Source organism: Gymnogyps californianus, chromosome 3 (assembly GCF_018139145.2).
Source record: "Gymnogyps californianus isolate 813 chromosome 3, ASM1813914v2, whole genome shotgun sequence".
NCBI lineage: Eukaryota > Metazoa > Chordata > Aves > Accipitriformes > Cathartidae > Gymnogyps > Gymnogyps californianus.
Genome location: NC_059473.1, coordinates 40,464,927 through 40,491,820, shown reverse-complemented (window position 1 = coordinate 40,491,820; position 26,894 = coordinate 40,464,927). Strand labels below are relative to the sequence as shown.

General features: G+C 36.6%; 1 protein-coding gene across 1 annotated transcript in view; it reads right to left on the bottom strand.

The window, feature by feature from the left end:
- AKT3 (AKT serine/threonine kinase 3) overlaps positions 1–26,894 on the bottom strand; it is a 154,565-nt gene that overhangs the window by 18,539 nt on the left and 109,132 nt on the right. Inside the window, exons 9-10 of the mRNA XM_050894208.1 lie at positions 19,411–19,533; positions 17,234–17,362 (exon numbers count right to left, since the gene is read on the bottom strand). Of these exons, the coding sequence (XP_050750165.1) occupies positions 17,234–17,362; positions 19,411–19,533 (252 nt within the window). The remainder of the gene's footprint in view (positions 1–17,233; positions 17,363–19,410; positions 19,534–26,894) is intronic.

Sequence of the window (26,894 nt, the reverse complement as noted above, 5' to 3'; positions counted from 1 at the left end):
CAAATCGCCAATATTTGCTGCAGAAAGGTCTACTAAAGAGGCAAAAACCTTAAAACAAGGAATTAGACTTAAATAATAAACAGTTAGAAAGATCAAAGAAATGCAACTAATAAAGTTGGACTGTATTTATAAAGAATTAAATAATTCTTTATGAAGAATTGTTTCTGTATCATTAAAAGGCAGATTCTGAAAGGCAGCACATATGACTGACTTAAAAAAAACCCAACAAACTAATCCACAGAAAACAAAATACTTTCTACAACACACAGACACATGCAATCACCACCACAAAGAGCTCACCCACATTCAAACTGTAAGTAAACACACAGTCATTTAGATATATAGTAGTGAAAATCTGGTGATGTGTAGTAAAGCCTTCAGGCTTTAATGAATAAGGCAACCTCTAACAGATCAGAAATAACCTTTTTCCATGAGTACATTATCTTGTGATTGTCTAAAAAGTGTAAGATGACTTCCAATAATTTCCTCTGAAGCAAGGGCAGACACAGTCCTTACCCATCTGGGGACATTAAACGGCCGTGACCACATCACAGGACACGTGCACTACCCTAGCCAGTCCTAACAAGGGTTGTCGAGCTCGTTTATCCGCCTCTCCTTTTTCTCCCCCAGTGAATCCAAGCCTGCTCTGAAGTATCTGGTACATGCTATTAGCAGAAACAAAATGCAACCTGATCCAGTATGGCAATTTTGACAATCCCACAGTAATTAATGCATTCATATTCCTAGTTTTCACTGTCCTTAAGGATTAGTAGCAGAAACATGATGAAAAGAAGTGTATTACAAATCCCTCTTGTGTATATAAGATTAAAAAAATCATAAATATTAACACATTAACACATACTATTTACAACTGTGCCAAAACACACAGACTCGCTACATCATTGATATTTCCAAATGGAGGGTGAAATTTTGGAAAGTGTAAAATACAACAAATTACCTGAATACGTACATATGACAAAATTAACTAAAATAACTCCTGCATTTTAAAATTAATTAAATGTTTTATGAGTTTGAGCATATTGCAAGCTATTTGCTGAAAAACTGTATATGAAATCTGTGACGCTTGTCTTTAAATCACTGCTTCTTCTGCCACAGAATAAAAGCATTATATATTTTTCTACTATATTTATTAGCACTGTTACTATTTCTCCTATCTGTACAGTTAGCTACTCTTATCTTTTGAAGCTAGTAAAATATACAAAACTGCGAGGCAGTGGTAGATTCTTTTTAAAAGTAAGTTGAGGTGTAGTTTGCATGTGTGATTTATAAAAGAAGGCAATGGGATGATAAAACATATCATTCTCTGAACAAGGCAAATCACATGGCCAATAGCTAAAGCAAACTGTATCTGGGGCTTTACCTAATTTATGCAGGACTTCACCTAATAATAATAAAAAGTATGAGCAACCTTTTGCTGCATTCCCACAACAGCAACAAAACAGTGGTACAAAGAAAGAGCCAAATGTGATTTTTAACCTCTTTTTACATAAAATCATAAAAAAGCATAAAAGCTGGATTAACTGCCTCCCGAACCCGCATATCACCAGCCGGGTTCTCATCCCCAGCTGGCAAAACTGGCAACTCTTTATTTTTGTTTAAATACCTGGTTTACAGCCAGCCAGACAAGCAAGAGCATCAAAAGGGTTTCATTTAGGAGAAAGGAAAATAGCCTGAAAATAGTGTAAATAAAATAAGTTGAGAAGCATTTTGCTTTAATATAAATGTAATAAAATTGTGCATCATGCATTCACAGTAAATACACACAATTATTTTCTTTAAGTCATTTATACTCCTCATGGTGTTAAGAAACTCCAGGATTTGTAGACTGTGACAAATCAATGGAAGTGCTGGAGTCCAGCAGCTCCTACGACCAAATCCATACAATTAGGGCAGGCATGAGAACATGTCTATACACACTGTCCTAGCATTACAGAATCCTTTCCAAACAATTCTTGGATTTGATGGATTTGTTTTTAATTATACTGAACATAGGTCAAGACAGCTTCAACTCAGTGCTAAAATGACCACAACACACAGCTGCAGGCTTTGAACCTATGAATAATTCAATCTTTTGCCTGCCATGAGGTGGATACCTGTTTTTGGAAATGCCTCCTTTGGCTGTGAGGACTGATACTGCTGTCCCTCCAGTATTTGTGGGGTATCCTTGTATATGTGGGGTACCAGCCTAAGCACCTGGCCAGGCACAGACACAGTGGGAAGTTTGATCTCTTGGACTTTGTACGCTGCCCTTAAAAGCTGCCTCCATCATCTCCAGCCAATTCTTGTCCCCCCCTATAAGGACCCACAAATCTGTCTTTAAGCAAATATACTGTCCTAACAGTCCCTTCAAGGTCACAGCAGGAAAGGCAGCAGGCCCACCAAAACCATTGTAAAGGGCAGAAGCTCAACCACTCTGACATCTGTTGTAAAGTAATATATTAATATTTTCTAGGGTACCACACAGAAGGATCACATGGAACTCATAAGCTACAGAAAGAGCAGTTACACTGAGTATGTACTCCAGTCAGGTGCGTTTTCATGAAGTAAAGATGAAGTTACATGCTTTCTTCCACAAAATTTGACTATATAGTCAGATCATACAGATATATGACTTCCCTTCCTTCATCTGCTTCACACACATGGGGTGCCAAAATCCCAAGCCACCTCATCAAGATCTAGGTGAGGTTTTAGGAGATGACAGCTCTAGCACGATGTGACTTCAGTGCGTGGATAACATTCGTAGTCACTCATCCCTATTTTACACCTCACATCATCAGTGTACCCAAGTGACTTCCCAGTGTTGAGTAAAGCAGGAGGTAGGCTGACTGCAGTTCAGTCTGGATGACACCATAGATTATTGGAAATAAAACTCAAAAAATGACCATCATTTCTATTACTTGAGGGAATCATACTCCATTTGGTTTTAGGGCTCTAGTTCAACAACTGCTTCTTTCAGAGGTAGTGCCAGCCTAACTAACACTCTTGTTTCTGTTCCCTCACCACAGCTTCCCTTACCTTGTCAAAACTATGCAACACACTACATCAGAGACTAGATTAGTACTAAGAAGAAAAGGAAAAAAAGTTTCACTCTGGGTTATTTTTCAGCTGAATCAAGTTTTCTGACTTAAGCCACTCAATTGCCACACGAACAGTCATAGTAGCACAAGTGAGAACACCAGGGCAGGCAGCATCGAATGTGGTATTGCTGCAGAAAGAAATGCTTGTCAAACTCTGCCCCAAAGTTAACAAACTGCCCCAAGTCAGTGTAACTCTGCCACAGAAGTTACACTGACTCTGCCAGTTATTCCTGCATGCACAGACAGCTGCAACAGCCATGCTCACTTAATGGGACGATTAAGGGCCTGATTCTCTTCCCAACCTGTATTTCTCGAAAGCACTCCAGCAGTATAACAGGGTTCCAACGTGGGCATAAACTCATTGCTGCACTGAAACTGCTGCAGTTTTTACAGGCATTGATGCTCCTCTAAAACTTACACCTACACCTGCAGTACGAGGACACAGCCTGGGTTTATACAGATGCTTTTAAAAAAGCTGCAGAGGTGCTACTGAAGTTTGTATTTTTCCAGTCTTAGATAAATATGCAAGAGGTTAAGTAACATACACACTTTCTAACAAGCAGGAAACATTAGCCAGGCATCTGCTTCCACACATATACAGGTACTTAGTGCTTTTATGGATGTTTTAGAGGCACTGGACAATATAATAGTTTCAGCTAAGGGAAAGCTATTTATTTACCTTAAAACTTTCATTTGTATTGTGGTCAAAAAGCAACTCAACTCTTTTAAATTACTGAGATAGCAGAGATAGCCAACCGTAACAAGGGAAAACAAAGTATTCTCTAGTGACTCAACTGTCTTTGCACAGTTTGGGGTTTCTGGAGAGTATTGTCAGCAATGACCAAGTATACGATGGGATAGTGCTTCGTACACAGAGCAAAGACCATCAAGCCCTACATACAAAACAAAAAATTCAGTTCACAGCCTGAACTTTGCCTTTGTGATGACTAAGACAACACAAAGACGCTGCAGGGCTGCTAAGATCGCAGTAATTCAGTTGTGTTTGCCCCTCACACGTACCAATTCATTTTGTTGACAAGTAACTACAGATCAGAAAAGAAAATTATTCTTGTATTTGCATTTATTGACCAAAAAAAGCAATCTTCTAATACTATTCCCCGCTGCTGAAAAGTCCAGTGTCTTGGACTCGAAAATATTAATAAAAATTGTTAGCACCACTGGAAGTTTTCTCTTCCCCAGAAAACAAAATCCATTAAAAAGACTTCCTCTTCTACTTCACCAGTGGAGTAGAAGTAGATCTTAATCTTCAGGTTTATCAGTCAATACATCTCCAGGTGTCCTTTGCTTTAGCTATGTCACTCCTTTAAGAGACTAAAATACAGTCCACAGAATTTGATATCCATTTAATTTTTAGGGTGAAAACCAGTAAAAAGATATCTTTTATTATCTCTTTATTTCTTCAGGAGCTAGAGCTGAAAGTTATTTGGGAGGCAGCAGCTTGAGACACATCTGCAAACTCTTATTTACAAGGGCTTGGGGCAGAGACTTAGGAAGCAGGCAATTAAATGAGTCAGCCAGAGAGAAGTCAATACAAACACATGCAATGCTTTTATAAGATTCTGTGAAAATAAATTTTTTTAGGAGGCTAGCCAGCAGTCTTACAGGTGAAGTCTGTGACCACCTTAAGTCAATCATGTATTTCCCCTTGCCTTCAGTGAAACCAGGATTCTCTGATACTTCACTAATCACAGAATACTGGACAAGGTGTGACTGCCTCGGACACAAACTGAGCTGAATGTAGAAAATCCCTTAATTTTGTTTTTACTGCATTTTCTTGAAACAAAACATCCCCGATAAGCAACCTCTGGAAGATTTTTGGTTACACAGCAGAAATTCACACAACCAAGAAATGTACTTCCCACAGACCTCTAAATGGTAGTTAGTTGCTGTAACTTCTGCACTCTGCAAACACAGACAAATTTAGCAATAACCTTGAGCATGAAAGACTTCATACAATTCATTGTCAATCTTCTACAAAGGGTTGTCAGCACTGGGTTTTATCTTTAAAAGAATAATATCAAAACATTGGTTTCATACTTTGTGCTAGATAACCAAGGCAGCTTATTGGAAAAGCAATTACATTTTTGACCAAGTTATGGTTTCTCTTAATACATTAGATATAGACTTTCTGATAGGACATTACAAATAGCTTGTTGCTCAATCAATAATTTTGACAGAACAGATGGAAAAATATTTAAACATCTAAACAAACTGTCTGCACACCTATGTTGTGAAAGAAAACTGAGAACTTGGATACACCAATGTACCGTTAATTTAAGGGGAAAAAACTGTTTTCAATTAACCTTACAGTTCAGGTGGAGTGTATGTTCCTTAAGCATTCCTGGTAACCCTTCACACATTTTTATTGCTACAGTTGTTGATCTGCTAACAAATATTCACCCACGTATTATTCAACAAAAGTTAAAATATATTTGCTAGAACTTTCTATCAATTGTGGTAACAACTACAACAATGAGAAAGTTTATAATCTAACACTGATGAACAAAGGTAATATACATTTCTTTATAGAAACAGACTTTTATCCAAATGTATGAAAATCCTTCCTGCAGAAAGGTATGTTTGCCAAGTACTATACAAATTTAGTTAGTATAATTGTATCTTGGTATGAACAGTGAAAGTATTGCTGCGTCAATAGTAAAAAAACACTTGAATGAATACTCATTGCTTTTATTATACAGAGCTGAAAATACAAAATGTCAAGGTTATAGATACCCTGGGAAATAGATACCTGAGAATTAAGTCAAGGAGGAAAGTTTTCTATTACTGCTCTAATTTTCTACTGCTCTAATTTTTGCAGGCAGTTTTTCTCCATTTTGTATCTGGCTTGCACTGCTGTTTTACTTCTGGTCCTAATGCAGACTATCTTCCTAATACATTTTTGTACTAGAGATTTCCCTCGCCTTACCTAGCTTTTTGTTATGTAACCTCAAAAAAAAAAAAAGGGCAAACTAATTTTTTTTTAATTTGGTAATGGTTTACCAAATTAAAGAATTTATAAATTCTGGTATAAATGTGAATTAAGCAAAGCAACCTATCGTAAAGAGCATGCAATACTAATTAATGCGTTTAACCTCCTACAAGAGACTCTGACTTCAGTAGAAATTAAAATCTAAAAAACCAAAATAAGTTAAACTATTGCATACAAAAAAAGTTATTCTAACAAAGGACTGTAAGAAGTCAATGGCAACCCTGGCAATCAAAAACAACCCACAAACAAACAAACAAACCAACCAACCACCCACCACCAAAAAACCAACCCAAAAACACAAGAAAGCAATCACATCACATTAAAAAGACCCCCTCAAAAGTAAAACTTATTCAATGGACAAAAAAAACCCCCCAAACCAGAAAGCTAACATAACTCTGTTCTAGAATTAACAGACACCTTTCATAGAAGGTGGCAAGTAAAAGCAAAAGATTATTTCAGTCTACAGAAAGATGGTACTTGTCCCTCATAACTCTACCAACTCTACTGTTGGAAGAAAAACTGCAGACCTGTTCATATCTGTATTAATTATCACTGCACTAACAGTAGTCTCCATAACATACACTGCCATAAGATGCGAGATGTGTAGGAAGTAATAAATAATGACAATATTGTGATATTTCTTTCTGGTTGCTCATTCTTCCTGAAATGATTTTGAATTTTTACCGATGTTAAACAGCAGTTGTTCAGCTTTTGTTTATGCTTCATTACTCTCAGAAAAACTAAAGACTTTTGATGAGATGGAAATAATGTTTGCATTGATTAAATGAAAATTAATGAAAAAAAGCTTCAAGCATGTTATTGAGACAGTCTTTGTAAGAACTGTCATACTTATTTGTTTTACAAAAAAAATGTGGTTTTTATTAGGAAATTGCTCTCTGCTTTAAAGTTCTGGTTTGAATACAACAGTTTATTTATGGGCAGTGTGGAGCTAATCTGTTTTCTAGTCTTCTGTTTGTTTTCTTATTTTTGCATATTTGTTACAACTTTCCCCTTGAGAAGTCTGATACTGCATGTGGACAATTGGTTTTTGTGTCTGGTGAGATTAACCACATTGCATGAAAATTCAAATTCTTGTTACATCATTGGTTATCTGGCTTCAGGAGAAAGTCCAACTCTTGTGCTAATTTATCTGTTGTTGCACCAACTCTTCTGTATATGTAACTGAGCAATGCTTTCATACCCCCATCTAAATGCTCCCCATCTTTTGATCTTGATACTAGTTATTGCCAATAAATGATGTTCTGCTCTGGATACCCTGCCTTGCGAACATTCCATCATGTTCATCTCAGGGCCCCGCTGGCAACGCCAAGCTGACAAAAATGCCCAAATTCAAATCACTAGCATTTTTGATGACTTAGGAGCATGAGATGACACAATGTAATACACTAAAATACAGTAAGTGATAACAAAACAGAAAAAAGAACACATTTGAATTTTCATGAGGTGCTAGCATTTCAAGATAAAACAACTTTTTGCACTTCCATTTCCTTTCAACGTGAAAAAATAATTTGGTACTTGGAATTCTAGTGTAAAGAGAAAATTCCATATCATGAATCTTCCATAAATCAGAAGGGAAAATATTTTCAGGCATAGATGCTATTCATCCTCACCCCACCCCCCCACTGGTCCTCACCCAGAAATAAAATGTAGCCAAATATACAACAGACAGCTGTTGAAGAGCACACGCCAACACTAAACCACATTTCCACAGGTAAAATAAATTCTATTGTGCCTCTGCTAAGAATTAGATTATGCATGAAGCGTCTAGGTAAAGAGAGAGTAAATAAACTTGAACTATCCTTTCAAAGCCAAAAAAAAATTAATTAAGCAAAGCACAACAACATAACTACAGTGTTTGGGTACTGAGCAAACTAACTATACTTTCAGGAAAATGAGTACAAGTTATCAGAACTTGGGGCTTTCTGGTTTTAAGTAAAAGCCAACAACCAAAGGCAAAGCATTCTGCCTCACCAGGAAGTAATGTCTCATACTATAGGTTAAGACAAACACCTACTCAAATATATAAAGCAAAAATAATTACGGCATCAGGTAGAAGACTAAGCAATTAAATATTCATCAGATTAGATACTTTTTATCTTATGGAATAAAATACATCTCATCATTGAAATTTTTTTTAAAGGAATCTTTTTTTATTTATATAACTCCATAGATATGAAAGTTAAGATTTCATTAAACTAATGTAAATGAATAAGCAAATCTTCAATCTTCATAGTAGGGTAGGTCCTTGGATGTGGTGGTCCACATACAAAAGATGGTATTTTTTTGTTTATACCTTCTTTACTTTCTTAGCTTTACGTTTGCCTATATGACAAAGAGGTAATGCTACCTGTTACAGATTAGCTCTAGTCATACGGGTATCCCCATTACACACATAATTTATTTACCATTGTAATAAGAGGGTTAAAATCTTTCTTGTGACATCACAAGAAAAATATTATCACAACCTGCAACTCTACCGATATGTGACATTAAAGAATGACCCTTTTGACAGCATTCTTTGAGCATGGAACACAATTGATTTGAATGTATCATTTTAAAAGGAAGTAAGAATACAACTACCACCTTTCCAAGTCTCTGGCTGATAAAAACTAATGTTCTATCCCTGGACAAAACAACACTATATAACATACTTTCCTAAATATACATTGAACACTTATAGGTTCTATTTCTTTTTATCAGTAAAGTCTTTTTGGGTGGGTTTGGATTTTTTGGGGGGGAAGGGGGAGAGGCACTCTATTTTGTTCATTCTAACTTGGCGATCAAAGAATTTTTATTTTTACACTATTACAGAAGTGCATTTTTCTAGGTTTCCAAATCCACCTTATTCAACCTTCCCCATCTGTCACCATCTGCTTCTTTTTAGCATGTACTTTTTGTGTGATCACATAAGCATGTGAAAAATAACTAACATTCAGATGATTGTCTGCTGGTACATTTGAGGACTGGGCATAATAAAAGTGAACTGCCAAAACGTACTTAACACTTCTAATTTTGTTGGGTCTTGCATGTAAGCTACATTTGATTTTCAAACTGTTTTACAGTTGGAAAGTTGATCAGGTACTCTAACTCAACAGTAAAACTGAGACTACATAATTAGCTCAGCACTAAAAAGATTATATTCAGAGAGAGGAACAAAACCCAGAAATACATCCACACGAGTTCACACATCCATCTTGACTGAGTCTGTCTGCACAATGTTGCCTGAGGCACAGGATAAGATGCTACAAGCAGCCTACTTCTGGACAGTCACAGCCTGTGTCTTCTCTCCAAGCTACCACAGGACAAGGAATAAAGGACTGTCATAATTACAAGGGTGTATGCAATCTCATGGAAATGCTGGAGAAGCAAAGACACTAAGCCAAGGGTAGAAATGCATAGAAATGCAATGCAATTCCTCAACAACGCAGCAGATACTGCTTCTAGGTGCAAAGTAACTGGAAATTGCTATCAAGGCACAAAAGCTGAATGGTGAAGGTATCTGTTTCCAGAACTCTGTCATGCACAGTATTTCTGCTTGTAAATGCACTTCTTAATACAGTTTTAATGTGAAAAGAACAAAACAGGTCTAAAGCTAGAGAAACAAACTTACCTCCCACCCTCCAAAAATATATTAACCTTACCCTAAGAGAATTTCATATATGAAATTCTTTCTGTCTTGTTAGAGCACCACTACAGGCCTCTCAGGTCTTCAGCAAAACCACTATGAACCAGAATACCAATATATTTATATCAACACAGACAATTTGGTGGAGTGTCTCATTATTCTTTCTCTAAAAAAAGAATTAACAGAAGTGAAGAAAATAAAAAGAAGCCTAATAATAACAGGAACTACCCCTTCCCCTAAATAAATCCAAAAAGCCACCAACAATCAGTCTTCATTAATGCTTACTAGAGGTAACCAAGTATGAGTGAGAACTTGCTCTCTGGAGCATGATGGAAGACCGAGCCTAATATAAAGTTTCTTTTCCACTGTCTCTCTTTACAGTATTGTTCCAACTCTTAGAAGTTCATACTGGTCTTAAAGCCTTGTGAATGCAGATGCCATCTAGCAACATCTTAACAGCTACTTTCCCTTAATTTGTGCCATTTTCCACAAATTCCCTTTTCCCCTATCTACCTTTTCTATCCAGTAGTTCTAGAGGTGGAAAATAATGGCACATACAGATTATTTATATAAAAGTTGCATAGAATTTCAAAAAGCACATTACTTCGATGCCTCAATTATCTTTAAATTCAAATGAAATTTAAAGTAAAAGGAGATAAAAAGGAAACTGCATAAGCCATGACAAAAATTATTCTGTCCTTCAGTTCCTCTATATTCCTAGCGAAAAAACTCTCCAGTGAGCTCCTCTTCTTTTTAAGTTGCTCATCAATTTCTCCTGCCTTTTGTATCTCTCTGCAAAACATTCTACTAGTTTCTATTAAGAGAAAATTAACAAAATAATATAATTGTCTTTATTCCAAACTCTCTTTCCTGCCCACAACCACATTTTTCCCCGTAAGAAAAACCTTCTCATCTCTAAGCTGTGTTTTCTGGCCTATCAATCTACCTGCGAGATCATTAGATTCATTTCATGAATTCCTTTTACCTCCTGTTAACCTCCCTTGCTATCCTCCTTCTTATGTTACTCAAATTCTTTTCTCTCCTCCATTAAAAAAAAAGAAGAAAAGAAAAGAAAAAGGCCTTGGCTGTATTACCCATGCAACTTCACTTTCTCTGTAGTATAACATGCTGGTCTTTTTACATCCTCACCTTCGCTAATCTGTCTCAATTGGCCTGCCTCAGTTTATCCATGATGTTGGCTACTTTCATCAAGCTCTTTGCAAACAAGCACCTTCATGCTTTTCCCCACACCTGAAGGGGCTCTTTTGTAACATTCACATTGCAACTTCCATCTGCATTAAAATCCCTGTTTAAAACACTGTTTTGCTATGATACCTGCAAAAACTGGAAACATCAATTTCCATGCTAGCCTGTTGCAGTGTATTTCAGTGGTTCCCCCTCTGCCTATATATCACTTAGTTTCAACTCATATCAGACGAGCTATGTGGCAGATCATCGTATTCTCAGTCCAAAAATTTACCAGACTGCCTTTGGCAAATATCCTGATCCAACACAAGCAAGTGTTAAAAGAATGAAATAAATGTATAGCTGCACCAGTGACAAAATGCTTTTTCTGCCTCTACCACAACATTTTATAATCTGCATATACCACAACATTCTTAGAAAATTCAACTGTAAACATGGGAAAAGTGTTTTTTTCTTGCTATAACCATGCCTGCAGTACAGGGTACCATGCTTCCCCTTGCTGAAATTCAGCCATTGAACCTCGATGGCCAAGTTCTAGATTTTGGGTCACTCCTACATCAAAGCCATATCCTTCCCAAAAAGAAAAGCTGTAAGAAATTAAGTGAAAAGTCAGGAAAGACAGCAGTTGCTTCTTGATAAAAGAGTTTGACCTTTCATTTCTCTGAGATAAAATTCAGGGAAATAATTGATTACACATGATCTCTCTCACTCCCATTTCTAAAAGAAAGATCACCAAAAAAAATACCGGCCAAACAAGCATTGTGTAACTGATCTTAATATTTCCTTCATCTCCACTGGTCTCATTTTAAAATAAGTTATAAGACATGCAGATCTTCTCAGGCCTATGGACAAAGGCTATGAATCTACTCTGGTCTTATTTATTGTCACATACCTTTAAGTGATAGTAACTGCATAAACTATATTGAAAAGGTCTTGCTGTATTTTTTTTTAAATAAAAGACTACTGTTCTTATAGGAATGCATTCATCCATCTAGTCTGTACTTTTATGCTAATAAAACTTAACGAGGTCCTGCCATTTCCCCTGTTATTAGAATACACCTAAATATCATTGATCATCTATGAAGAGTCATTTGAATGATCATCCATGAAGTCTCTTACAGACTTGTCCATAGCCAAAACATCTTCTCTCCTGTTATTAAAAAGATTAAAAGCCTCAAAATTAATTTCTGATATTTAAACTTGTATCTCCCATGACACCAAAACTTAGTACCACAGTGACGGCCCTACTATAACTAAGACTGTGCACTTAGTCCTAAGAACTTGAACTGAAATGCCGAGCACCAGAAACTGCAATCTCATACAAGAAATTACCCTTAGAAATGATCAGAGCTGCAAGAACTTTTATTTCTCTGCCCAAGTAGCTTCATTTCCTGAATGTTCTATTAAAGAAAGTCTGTAGAGGTCTGTATCTTTATTAGCAGGTCTTTGATCCTTGACGATCAACTGAAAACTATCAAAATCCAAACTGCTTTTAAATGTCTCACAGGTATATTTACAAGCACAAGTACCTTCTCAGTTTTATTCTTTCTTTATTAAGCAAGTGATACTGTCTGGAAAAGACATATGGTCCTGTCCTGCCTTTGCCACTGCAAAACAGCAAAAGAAACATTTTGTGGGTTTTTTCTGAAAAAAATCACGAATACATCTGTGTTTCCTAAATGGGATCACAGTTCATCTTTTTCTCATTGGATCTATGTTTATTCTCTGACACCACAATGATCTCTAATGTGACAGCTTGCTTTGAAGGATAACAATGGAAACGGACTCCTAAGAAACAGTCTCTTCTTCCTGAAAAACTACTAAGGAATGAGAAATTATAAAATATTTTATACCTTTCAAATGGGGAATACCACAGATTCCTAGAGCAGAGGGAAATATTAAATATTACCACTACACTTACACACACAAAAAAATGAGGCTTGTATTAGTTCTACTGCAGATGATAAAGGAATTTCACTACTTATCAGATAACCAAATTACTCTTAAAAGACGATATAATTTCACAAATAAAGAGTTACTTACTCATTCTTCAGTAATTGTGACCAAAATATACATCTGTACTGTAAACATACATAAGCCCTGCTATTTGACAGTGGCAACTATTTTCTTGCTAGAGGACGTATTCATACTCTATGATCTTTTATGCTTGGCACATAAGTATGTAAGACAAGCACAGTCAATGCTATTTTAGTTTTCTTTAAACTATAGAATACTGGCATTGGATAACAGGGAAGGACCAGGAGAGGACAACAGGAAGGGAATGTACCTGTGGACCACCTAGCTCGAAGCCCTGCACACCCTTGTAACAGCACAGTGCTTGGTGAAGGTATGTATGAACTTCCAGTTGGGTGCCACGAACGATAAATCAGTGATGGTCCAGAGAAGTACTTCCAGCTCCAAAGATGAAAATTGCCGCCAACCTGGCAATCTCATTACATTTTTTTCCTGTGGTCCACCATCCATTTGATCTTCACATGGACAGGGGCATTTTTCTGGATCTGCTAGATATCAGCACAGTCAGTCTCAGGCCCTATATGAAAGGTCAGGCCCCATCAGTATGAGATGAAAGACCCTTTTCAACAGAGGGTGGGAAGGACTACTTTGATCTCAGAAACATAAGGTTTGCAGGGAAAACGCAGCAACAGGTGTGCTTATTTTCTGATTAATTCTGAAATCACCTTGGGAAATAATTCTATATGGATCCACAAGGACACCTTCACCTCAGAGAATGTCATGCAAGGAGGAAATCCACCTTACCCTGGCTTAGCTACTTCCCTGTTTTCCTGTTGGAAGCAACTGCAATCTAGTTTTTGCAAAAAGATGGAATAGCGAGCAGGACTCTCTGCCTCAAACAATGGTCCAAAAAGCATTTGGAGATCCAAGCTCAAGCTCTTGTTTGAAACTGAATCCACAACATTGAATTAATACAAAAGAAAACACTAAGTCAGTTTTCAGGCTAGGTATAGATTCCTGTCAGTGCAAGGTTCCTGGGTCAACTGCTTGCTGACTGGTAGACAGCAGCCTCAGGCTACCCCTGCATGTTACACAGTACACTGTCCTAGTGTCCTCTACCACCAGCCAACAAGTACATGGGAAACTGAATCAAAAGGCCTGCAGAAGGGATGCACCCACCACAACTGACCTAGATGAAAGAGAAGGATGCAAAGGTATTATTAAAAGGACAGATGCTGAATGGATTTCTCCACATAACTGGAGAATATGTTGCTTCTAAAGAAAGGCTAAAAGGTATCTGCCTTTACACTTACCACGACCAGGCAAAACATAAGTATATGCTGCCATTTGTCTTGCGATAAACAAGCAGGAATTCACTGTGGTAACAGGATTAAAGTCCAGCTGTAACACTAGGTTCTCATGATCTGCAATTTGTCAAAAGGTAGTAAGTCTTTGGCATCTGGTAATGATTTCTGTAGCCTGAATTGCAATGAGAAGTGATTTTTGCGCATTCTTTCTCTGACACATGCACATGAATAGACTGGAGGACCCAGTCTCTCTTGACGGTCCCTTTATCTGTCAGCTGTCCCAGGTATAAAAGAAGATACAATTGTCTCAGCTGAGCAACTAATCAGCCAATGCACTGGTAAACACTATTGTAGCAGAAGAGAGTACGAACAGAAAGTTTGTATTTTGCAATGGTGTCCACATACTGCTAACTTCACCCTTTTAAATAAGAATGTGTGGATAAAGGTGTTGAGTCTTCTTACGCTGTATCAGTAACCTGTCCAGGTTGCTTGCTCTAAACCCTTTATCTCTGAGGTAAAAGGGAATTAGTTCTGTGGTTCCCAGGGTTAATGAAGAGTCCATTTCCTTCAAGACAGATTTGTACCGGGTGGGTCTCCAAAAATACTCATAATGGGAGGTGGAGGAGAGGAGTGGGACTGCTAGAGAACAGAAAGGCAAACTGGATCAAGTAACTTGTGATAAGTGTCTAAAACTCAGAAAGATCCCTTGCCAAGTTTGATGGAAGAGAGCTAACACGTTTCCAAAAGTGAGAGATGGAGAAGCAGATGAAACTAACTGAATGGGATATTTGCACTCTTTGAGAATGTTTTCAAGACTGCTGACAAGAAGACAATGAGGGGGTAAGAGCTGGCAATGACACCTGTAGTCTATGCCAGTGATGACAGTATCATCCCTTGTGTTCTTCTTGTTGCTGGAACAGATTCTGGTTGTGGAACACAAGAAAAGTAGCCACTGTACCAAGCCAAACAGGCGGATCTGCAACTTCTTCTAAGTAGCCGTAAGAGATTCAAAGCAGGCTAAGAATAGTTCTGGAATCCTTAAATGTAGATAACCGCTGAATGTCCCTGCACTAAACACAAAGGAGATGTCAGAAATTGCCAAACAGGATAGGCACAATCTGCATCCAAGACTTCCTTGGAATCTATGGGATGGGATTCTGCAAAGGAGACCAGGTATCAATGAGTTTGTCTTCATAGCTAGAGCAGCTCGTGACTCACCAAACAGCTGAAATGAACACATTTAACCAACCAAAATTATTTAGGTACTTCAAACCTTCAGTGTGAGAGCATGACTGCTCAGATTTCTCTTCACTGCTGAAAGAATCAAGGAAGATGGAACCAGATGGACGAAGAGAAAGTTAGTGGCTCCTAAGAATACTGATGTTTCCTTTATAGTTGGAGAAAAAGAATGTATCAAAAGATCTTGCTATGATCCAAAATGATTTCATTAACTCTACATACCATATTAAGTTATAACCAACTATTAGCAGTTTCAATTTCGTCCCTGAGTGCAAATTGAAGGAGACTCCAAATTTGCTTTAAGAGGTTTAGAAAGACTCTCAAACCTGCAAACCTGACCATCCTAAAATCTTCATTTCCAGGCAGCAGTATCCAGAAGGTGATGTGTACCAGTTTCCTTGACATCCCTTAATTGTAAGGTTCAGAATAAAAAATGAAAGGCAATCTAAACTTGCTTGTTGAAATAGGCTCCAGGGCTTGCTGCTACTCAGGATTCAATATTCCTGAAAATAGTTGGGTAAAGAGCTATGCTGAATCAGTGCCTCCTCACCTCCTCCCCTCAAACTAAGGCACATTCTTCTTCAAAGACAATATGTAATAGAGACTTTCTGGTGGTGCTGAGTTGCTGCAAGAGGTGGGCAATCCCTTGAAGAATCCTTCTTAAAACAAATGGTAGGACTGAAGGGCCTTGTAAAGCCCTTTAAGTTGACTAGAAAGTTGTCTCAGTATCAGGTGTGTACTATGTCAATTAGCAATCTTGAATGCTGAAAAGAATGGAAATAAGGGCTAATTCAGCCTTCACAGAATCCTTGGCATTAAGTAAAAAAATAATGCTGTCTTTCATGTCAATACCAGAGTTGTGTTTGGTAACCCCAGGGGAGAGGCAGAACGACATTTCCGAGCACCACAATCAGTACTGTTGACTGAAGCCAGACAGGACAAAAACACAATTTTAAGAGTGCCTCCCTTGCTTTTTTTTGGTAGGCATCAGTGGCAGAGCTGTCAGCACTAATACTGCAGCAGATCATTTGGGTGACTTGAGCTTCCACAACAGATTCTCAAGTGACCAAACCAGAGCTGTGAAGGGAACCAAAACAACATCCTCATGTCCATCTTTTTATCAGTCCTCGAGAAGCATGATGTTTGGCACTCCAAGTGCTAGCTAATAGTAAAGATGGGGTGGCATACTCTGGGATGCCACTTCTGCTTACATGCTAGGAAACAGCTAAGTTTTGGTGCCCACCTCAACCAGTTCTGAGGTTGATACACTCAACTGTTTTTAGCAGAAATACCTAAAATTTCAACTCCCTCTCCCTGCAACTGGGGAGTTCGGATAAAACCCAGCAAACTCAGTACCTTCCTATTCCCCCTCGCCTCCACTGAGGCTATATAAATGCTAGTTATACAGCTCAGTTAAGCAGGATCATATGTTCCAAGTGACAGACAGATGGAAGATTATTTTTGAAGAAATCATTGGAAGATAAAAACTTTAACAGAGGAAGGCAAACATGAGAAGGAAAATGCACATTGGAGGCCTTTTTAAACACTAAGAAGCACAGCATCAATATACATACAATCACCACAAAGAGTAGTAGCACATACAACTCTGAATAACAACTCCATAGTATTAATCAGGCAGACTGTCAGTTCTTTACTACAATGAACAGTTTTCAGCATACAAACATCATAGTCTAAAATTAAATGAAAAATAAACATTTTATACTGTATTACAAGAATATCTTCTAAATCATACCTCGGGTGCCAGGTATTCTGGAGTACCACAGAATGTTTTCATAGTTGCTGCGTCTGTGATTCCTTCTTTGCAAAGTCCAAAATCTGTAATTTTTATGTGTCCATCTTTATCCAACATTAGATTTTCTAACTGTGTGTTGGGGAAAAAAATGTTCCCTTAGTATTTCTTAACAGGACAGGCTGATGCATTACATCAAATTTGTAAAAAAGATACAGAGTTATTGCTTGTAATAGAATGTAATTTGTAATTTAAAAAAAAAAATTACAACATCTATTATATTACAGCACTTAACAGTGTTTACTGTTATAGAATTTAAATAATTATTTAATACTTTAATACAGTTTACAATAGTAAATCCCAGGTCAATCAAAGTGTGACCTTTCATTCTGAAGTTTTACAAGTTTGGTGCATCTTCCATAGAACGAAAGCAAAATAATTTTCTAAATATTCTCAAGATACAATCAAATAATTCAAGGTTACAATCATGGCTGTCATTTGGTAAGAGTTCATAGGTTTCCTTTGCTGTAACATGACCTTCATTTATCAAGATGCATTTTACTTACTCTACTGTCATGAAACAGTTAGTATATATCCGTAAATCCTTAAAATATCTGCATCTTCCACAATCTTTTCAGTAACAGACAAAAGTGGGGGTAGAGAGGCTACTGATAAAAACAAAACCCTGAGGTAAATTCCTCCTTGTATACTTGCAAAGCACACTGTTCTTGAATTGTGTATGTGTACCTCTGCATGCTTTGTATCGCTTCTTAAATATATGATTCTTGCTTTGAAATGTGAAAACAGAATATAGCCTGTTATGAAGTATTTAAAGAACGGGAATAAAAACTACTGCAATATTTACTGTGGACTATCTCAAAAGCATGGCTAACATCACTTTCCCAAAAGCTTTTTATTAGCAATACTTTAAATACAGATAGAACTAAAAACAAGTAAAACATACTTCTGAACAACTTTTCTCAACAGAAAAAGGGGTTTTATTTCTAATTATAAGGTGTCTAGTGAAAATACCAACAAAGAACAATCATACCCCTGTCTTCCTAAGTCTGCATAAAGCCTGAAATACAATTCAAAGGCATATATTTCCTGTTGAGTCTAACAGTGTCATATAAAGAAGATGCAAAGTAGATGTCACCAGCAATAGAAGATTAATGACGTCGAATTCCTCTTCCCTTATTATTTAGAATTTAAAGCAAAAATCATGACCTATCATTCCTTGACCAGACAATTCCATATTTTTCCAAGATGTCACAGCATTTCATGTTATTACAACAGATTCTGCCACAAACAGGTAACCCAGTATTTTGTTTTCTGTCTGCCTCCCTGAGCAGAACTTGCCTACCATTACCTCCTTCTCCTCAGTTTCTGTACAAAGGAGTCCATGAATGAACTTCACTAGTGCACATGTATAATGGGAAAGCACAATTTCCCGTACAAGAAATTAAAGGCTTGTCACAGAAAAAAAATAGTCTCGTCGTGGAATTTAGAGGTTCCTCCCACATAAGTTAGAAAATGTTCCTGTTGAAAGCAGAGGTTATTTTCCATAGAACATGGTCATACTGTGTCACAGAGTACCTGGAGCTTCAGGCAACAGAGGATACACAACTGTATACGCAGGCAAATCTAAGATAAACTACATTCCAGTATTATAAATCTTTCCCAAGATACAAAAGACAAAATAATTTTTAAATTAAGGCTGAAATTCTTTTCCTATTGAAGTATTCTGAATTGTTTTAAATGTTTTCAAATCATACAAGAACATAACTCTTTGGTGATATAAACAGAATGCAGTCACGTTGTCCCATTTCCCCATTTCCGTTGGTTGGGGACATTGGGAATTTGAGATTTGTGTTGAAATCCAACTTAAGTTATAGGTAATGGGGGGGGGGGGGGGGGGGAGAGATCAGAAGTTTAAATCTCCTTCAAGTGCTGTTACCAAGGTATGCTGTTTCTTTTTTTAATCAAGTTAAAGTCAAGTAATGCACCCATCTATAGATTACCGTATCAAACGGCTTCCTTCAGCACACACAGAACCTTAAACTGAACACAGATTTTTTTCCCCATTAACTCTGAATAGTGCAACTTTATAATTACTTTGTGTTTGTCCCAATAGTCTCTGCAAAAACAAAAATTTGATTACTTTTTTTTTCTTTTTTTACCTTGAGATCACGGTACACAATCTTCCCAGAATGCAGATAGTCCAGGGCAGAGACAATTTCTGCACCATAGAAGCGTGTGCGGTCCTCTGAGAACACCCGCTCTCTCGACAAATGGAAAAACAGCTGCAGGGTAAACAGCAGGGACAGGATTGTAATAATTACTGATTTAGTGGGGGAAATTAACACAAACATAAAACACCTCTCATCACCATATTGTGATGATAGATAGTGTACTCTCAGTGGACACTCAGCACTCTTAGACAGCAGCTGGCTTATCTTTTCCAGGTTTCCAAAGGGAGAAAGCGAGCTGTTAAATCAGCGTTTTAATCAATATACCAATCTTGTTTAAGGCATTCTGCTTGCTACTCATTTAACCTTCAGTTACCAGAGGAAAAAAAAAAGTATGCAGCAGCATCATTCTGTACTTCTCCCTCCACCGCTTCCTCGGATTTTTATTTTAAGCCACTGAGAAGTATCACTAAAATACCCAGATTCTGGTTCTGCCTTAAGTTTTCCAGTAATTTAGTAACTTCCCTCTGAACTGAGAAAAGTCTAGTTCTTCAGTAGACTTCGACTGAACAGGTGAACTGACATTTTACAAAAACAGCACATTCATATTGCTAGCAAGATCACAGTCACTACAAAAAGTAAACCAACAACTGCTTAGGGCTTATAAAAACAAATCTAGGTATTTAGTGTATTTCTTTGCTACAATGTAAATATTTCTTTGGGGGTTTTGTCTCTTCTTTAATACTTTGTAAGTAACAGCACTTTGCAGACATTTCTTCAACTGAAGTCTTTCAGTGAAAAATATTAGTCATTACGTATTGCCAGTAACTTCAGCTGCAATGAAAAAGCGTAAGGTGAAGTTCTGTAAGGTTGTCAGCATCTTAGTGGATAAAACATCACCCTCAGAACCTGGAACACCACCTAAAACGGCAGAATTTGGCTGTTTAATTCAAATGCTCTCTAAAATGGCTAGTTTTATTTACTGCGTTATGAAAGCTTGGGAAAGTCCTCAAGCAAAGATTAGTATGTTTCCGTATTCTGCTTAAGACCAAACGGGCCGCCTGCCTTACTCCTTCAAGTTACAATGTTTTTGGTTTTACCACAAGAGCTAACAATCAACAAAACAAAAATACAGAAAATGTGATCATTAATAAACTAAATACAGACAGGGAAATCCACACAACAATCTGGTTTTTTTATCTTCACTGCTAAAAATATCAAGTAGATGAGAATTCCGAAATGGCAGGGTAGGTACAAAAAAACCCCAAAACCAACCAACCAAAAAACCAATAATGTGCTTAACCTGTCATTACCACTTTCTACTTTACACCTGTAGGAAATCTATGCTGCTCACACAGCACAGAACAGTGTAAGAATCACTGCAGCTATTTTCAGCGTGTGGAGTTTTCAAAAAGTAATTAAAAAGTCAATCCTATAAACAACTGGAAGTCAACTTCTTTCCTGACAGTTGTACTTCAAAAAATGTGTATTACTTTCTTCTGAACCTAAACAAACTTCCCACTAAACTGAGCCTTTTGGCAGCATATATTTCTATAAGCAGAGACTTCACAGAAAACAGAAACTGCAGTATGATTTAAAGAGACTACTTCATTTTTGTTCATTGTATCTGCTTCCCCTTTCAATTTCTTTTTGAATTCTCAAGACACCCTGTATAAAAATGGAATACTGGCATGACAAGGAGGATCATTATTTTGTAGGTATTTCAATTGCTCCTGCTGCTCGTTTCCCTGTTTAAACACCAATCCCTGCTGGCGACATCCGCCCTCCCTGTAGTAACCCGCTTTCTGTACTGACAACTGCTTAATTGCCAACGCAAACACAAGACCCATACAGAGTAAGCAACTAAGTCTGCCTTCATGAAGTGTCTCACATATTATAAAACTGGGAAAAGAGTAAATAAATTTCTCATTTGTGGGGTCTTTTCTACACATTTTTGCAAGATTTAAATAGGAAACAAGCACCGCTAAGCAGATCTTCATCCAAATAAAGCAAAATCCAAAATTTACGTAATTTATGCATTTATGTCTGTTTTGTGGTCTCCTTCATAAATAATGAGCTAATGTCACTCATTTTTAAGAGTTTTATTTGTTTTGATGGACTCAAAGTAATTCAAAATAAAGGCCAACTTTCAGATCACTTTTTAATGTGTACAAATAGCAAACACATTCCAAAAATTTGTAATATAACCTCCAGTTAGCCCTACATTCATATCTATGCAAAAGGACTATTGCAATTTTCTATATGAAAGAGACTAATCCAATAGCTGAGCAGCAAAGTCTTAGAAAATTCTAAAGCCTCAGGATACTTGTCAGCAACAGATGTATTAGTTTCCGCAAAAAAAAGTGTCCCAATTTGAATCTGAGAGTTGATAATCTGACAAGTTAATACAACAAAAATTTATTTTCTTTAGTGTTTACTTTCAACAAAATATTCTTGATATTAATTCAAAATACCAGCTTCAAAGTAAAATGACCAGCTAGAAACAACGAGCAACAGTTCTGTGTTTGCCAAAGAGACTATGAGTTCTCAAGTCGGTTTATTTTAACGTTATATATGACACTACAGTCACTCTTCATAAGCTTTCTTCATATTACTATAGCACTTGTTGTCATAAAACCATACATGCTAGTTTTGAATGAATAATGTACATTTAGATATAAAAATGCATGTTAAAAGTGAATTCATACACTCAGATATATGCTAAAGATACTAAAGCAAATTTTAAAATTATAATAGAAAAATCTAATTCAGTGAGAGTACAGCATTATTTTCAGCTAATTATTTAGTTGGTTCACTATTTTGGAATAATTATTCCACCAGGCTCTCTTTACAATTGTCAGAATATGAAGAGCAGATTTATTAAGTCAGAGAAGGAAAAGAAGAAATCTGATGGAAGGTTATGAAAAAAGCTTCCAACATTTGCACTATTTATTGATTTACAGTTATTAAATATGTGCTATAAAGTCATTGGAATTGCAATAGAAATAGCTTTGGCACAAAGAAAGCCATTTTGCACATAACATTTTTGACGGCATACGTGAGGGTGCTATAGTTACAGTGAGGGCTGGAGCTATAAATTTCCTGGTATGTCTTTATTTAAAAACTGAACAACAATGTTGCTATGGGGTTTTTTCCTAATAAAAAATTTTAATGGAAAAATTTTAACAAATAAAAACAAAGATCAAACATAAAAGTATATTCAACTATAGATCCAAGCATGCCAAATATATAAGACACAACCTTGTATCAATCGATATGTTAAACTTCTACACACGCTAGTGATCTATTTAGCATGTTGAAAGTTGTATGACTGGCTCTTTCTGTTGTACATTGGGTTTGCTCAGCTCTGCAGTTAAACACATTTTACATTTGACTGTTGATTTGACTCTTTTGCAAAGCATTTGCAGTAGCAGCCTTGAAGTTTTGAATTATTTGTTTATTGTTTCAGACTTTATACTGCTTCTAGGCACATTCTATACCCAAAGAAATATAGCACCCTTATCTTGGACTATCATAATTTTAGGCTAAGGAACATTCTCTCATTTACTTAGAGTTTAGGAAAACAAAACAGGACACAACTGAGATAAAAACAACAAAGCTTACAACAATATTCAGTTATTTTTCATTAGGTAGGTTGTAAATCCTCTGTCTTTTTTTCTAGACAGTAATAGCACTTGTTCAATTACAACAAACCATTTAGTTCTCTCTTGCCTAACAAAATGAAGTAAGAGCTGTGGAAAAAAAAAAAATGCCAAGTGGAACAGAGATTCAGAATTCTGGTGTGGAGAAACCATCTGAACAAATTTTAGTCTAATATTATTATACAGATAATTACCAATTAAGTTTGTTACAAATTACAGAATTTGGAATTATCCTGAAAGTGCAAAGCAAGGAAGTTAATCAACTTATTAGTCAGCTGAATCAGTGTACTCTGCAGAGTAATGTATGTAATAGATTTCATTCCTAAAGCTTTTCAACCTTTAAAGCAAAATAGTGCTAATAAAAAATGGGAAACACACACTCCAAAAGTATTCCCCTACAACAAAGAGCCATTCTTAGAATATCATTTTTTATACCACAGTTTATACCATTCTGTGTAGCCTGGAAGTTGGGGGAACACTGTAATGTACTACTAACATACCGCAATCACATAGTACTCAAAATTATAGGGGTTACAAAAGGAAGAGTAGGCAAATCAATACTAGCAGGAAAACCATCAACACAACCTTACACATTTTTTTCAAAATGTTGATAGGACAAGGACAGCAAAAAATGTACAAAAATGAAGCGGTTTTCTTTTCTTTAGAGTAGGCCTGTGTTCATCTGTAAGTACTGATAGTTTTACTTATTTAAAAATATTTACATGAATATTCTATATTTTGAACCAAAATAAAGAACACAGTTTATCATGCAATATTGCATGTACTTTTTTATCACACACTCATAAAATATACAATTTCAAAGTCTTGATAATGGAGTTTGGTCATCTCAAGCCAGATTAATTTTTTTTTTCTAAAACCAAATTTCAATGTCTTAATGCTACTGTCATGTAATTCCTTCAATCTAACAAAGGTATTGAGAAGTAATCACAATGTTAGAAGTATTCTTCTAGATCTGTACTGCAACATAGTTTATGATCAATAGACATAGCTAAACATTTCATCCACAGAGTCCAACAGCAATACTAAAAAAAGAAAAAGTTAAGCTTTCAGCCCACAACAAAGATTTCAAGATTGGGCCCTTAAGCAACAGAAAATTAACTGTAAAAGTTGTCAGTACAAGGAACATGTATTCAATATTTCCATCTGAATAATTTGCTTTAAAAAATCCTCTAATGTTTTGCTTTAATATATTTAGCTACAGAATATGCTGGGTTTTTTTTAAAGGAAGTCAAAAGAGAATTCGATATGGTAATACTTTGTATATTGTAAAAAAGCACACACATAGACCAGTAAAACTGATGCAGTTACATTTTCATTATAATGTGTTCCCTTAATAATTGAGCCTAGGCAAGGCAAGGCAAAGATAAATTGCTACTATTCTGGCGGGATATTAAATTCAACATGGATCTAGATTTTTAAAAGTTATAGAAGATTCTTGTTTAGAATCATTTTAACACAATTTCTTCTTCTCCAGAATGAAATTCAGTGAAGCCTTCCTTGACTGTTTTCCTTCCTAACCATAGGAAGAGGAACTGAAGACTCCTAGTACTGATGATACTTTTTATTACTGTATTAGGTCAGAAGCCTAAATTGTGGCATTTTCTTGCTTTCACCTGGGTAAGAGCCAAGAATATGGATACAAATTTCAAGAACTCCTTCATTCGGAGGACTGTTTGGGTAATGTGCTCCTGAAAGACATAATCCAAGAAAATTCCCAAGCAATTGACTCGGGCACAACTGTTTAACTAAACAGAAATCTTTAATCTAAAGGAATTTTAAACAGAAACACCCTGAAGGTAGTACAGCTCTGGAGAGAATCAAAAGCAACATGGTACTGCTACAGTCAATTTCCCACTGGAAGGATATAATTAAAAGATGAGTTTGCAACACCTTCAACAGTGAGAAACCATTGCAAGGAAATGAAACTTCCTTGGAACAGAGAGAACAGTAGAGGGAAGCAGCAAAAGAAAGAAGTCTGTGTACTGTATAGGAGGTATGCTTACAAATGGCTAAAATGCTGGCTAAACTTTGTGCAACTTACTTTCAGTAGTTCTGAGTTGGTAACAAGGCTATTTTTACAAATATGAAGTCCTTTGTATTTCTTAGCAGATGGTGACTAAAGTCTGAAATTCACAGGAAAATTTGGTAAGATTAAAGATTTTCCTATTAAAAAGGACAGTTTGTCCAACTTACTATTCCAGATCTCTAGTCAGAGAAGCACATAAGCAAATAAGGAGAGTTTCTTCAAAGAAAACTGCCTACTCTGAAAGGCCATTATTTCCCACTGTGGCAAAAATTTAGTTAGCTTCACTGCATTAGGGAACCATCAGCAAAAAACATGAGCAACACTGACAAACGAGCATCATACCTGGAAAAAAATGACCCACTCTTGGCAAAGTACACTGCAATTATTCAAATCCCAATAAGCAAAAGCAGGCTGCCACCAAGAAACCCATGACATGAGATGTTTGCAGCACTTGCCACAAAGGTGCACCACCCAATGCAGAGGAATGCAAGATACAAGCCTGATCAAAACACAGTGTCAGAGCATCCTCAATCATAAGAAAGGAGTCGAAAACATTCTCTGTGGGCTCTGCTCTGCATTCAAATAGGACGGGAAGTTATCTTTCAAAAAGATGAGTATCTAAATGATAGGCTGATGTTAAAAACATACTTTCAAAGTGCATCCCCTGAGATTACAGAAATGCAATAAGGTCTTACACAGAGAAAACTAAGAAGAATTAGCCAGTTTATAAGGCATCACTTTTAAAACTCGTTATAGATAGCACTGACTTAATATTGGTGACATAAGTTCAATGTCAAATAAGCCAGCTGAGTGTCCAATAGAAGGCTGTTACACCATTACTGCTGAGAGAGATTTTTGTCTAGTTCACCTAGCCAAAATGGTTCAACACCTGTGATGTCCAGAACCAGGTTTATACATATTGAGTCAAACAAGCCATCCTCCCATATGAGAACCCTACAGCACCATGTTTAGCCATGGCTGGTAGAGGACAGCCACGGATGAGTTAGGATGTAAATGGGCCTCAGACTGGGCCCAGAAATTGCCAGAGCAATGAATGCAAGACAGGCACTCTGGGGGTGCTCAGGCATTAGGGTTATAGCTGAAGACAGTTTTATTGTAGAAGAACACAGCAAAAGGGTAATGCAAAACATGGTATCATGCTGCAGCAATTCCTGAATGAAGAAACAATTTTCCAATTAAAAAAGCTAGTGGAAACACTTAGTCTTTTAACATTATTATGCAGCATATAGTAGACAAAATAAGGAAAACCCCTTAGTTCATGTTGTAACGAGATACAGTCTGAATAGCAAACAGCACCTAAAAGGTAGATAAAAGCCCTCTTCTTAGATTGTAATTCTCTTTAATTCCATTTGACAGGTACAGTTTTTGATATTCCATTCTTCAGTAAACAGCTGGAGGACAGCAACGGCTTAAAGGCTAACGACACTCTAAGAAGTTTAGCGCTTAAGTGGAAATTTCAAGACTACACAGCAAGTGAAGGGGACAGAAGTAATGAAAAATATGAACACTCCACTCTTTTCTGATAGGTATTTGCAACGGCTATACCGAAGAACAGAGCACATATTTCACATTAGGACAAAAGTAAGACTAGTCAACATTATTTTTGCTTGTTTGCACTAGATTATGACCATTTCATGCCAGAACATGCCATAATACACTTGAAGAAAAAACAATAAGCTATTTGTAATTATTTCTCTACCCTGAAATTATCTTTCACAATAAAACAGTCTGATTTTTCAAGAATG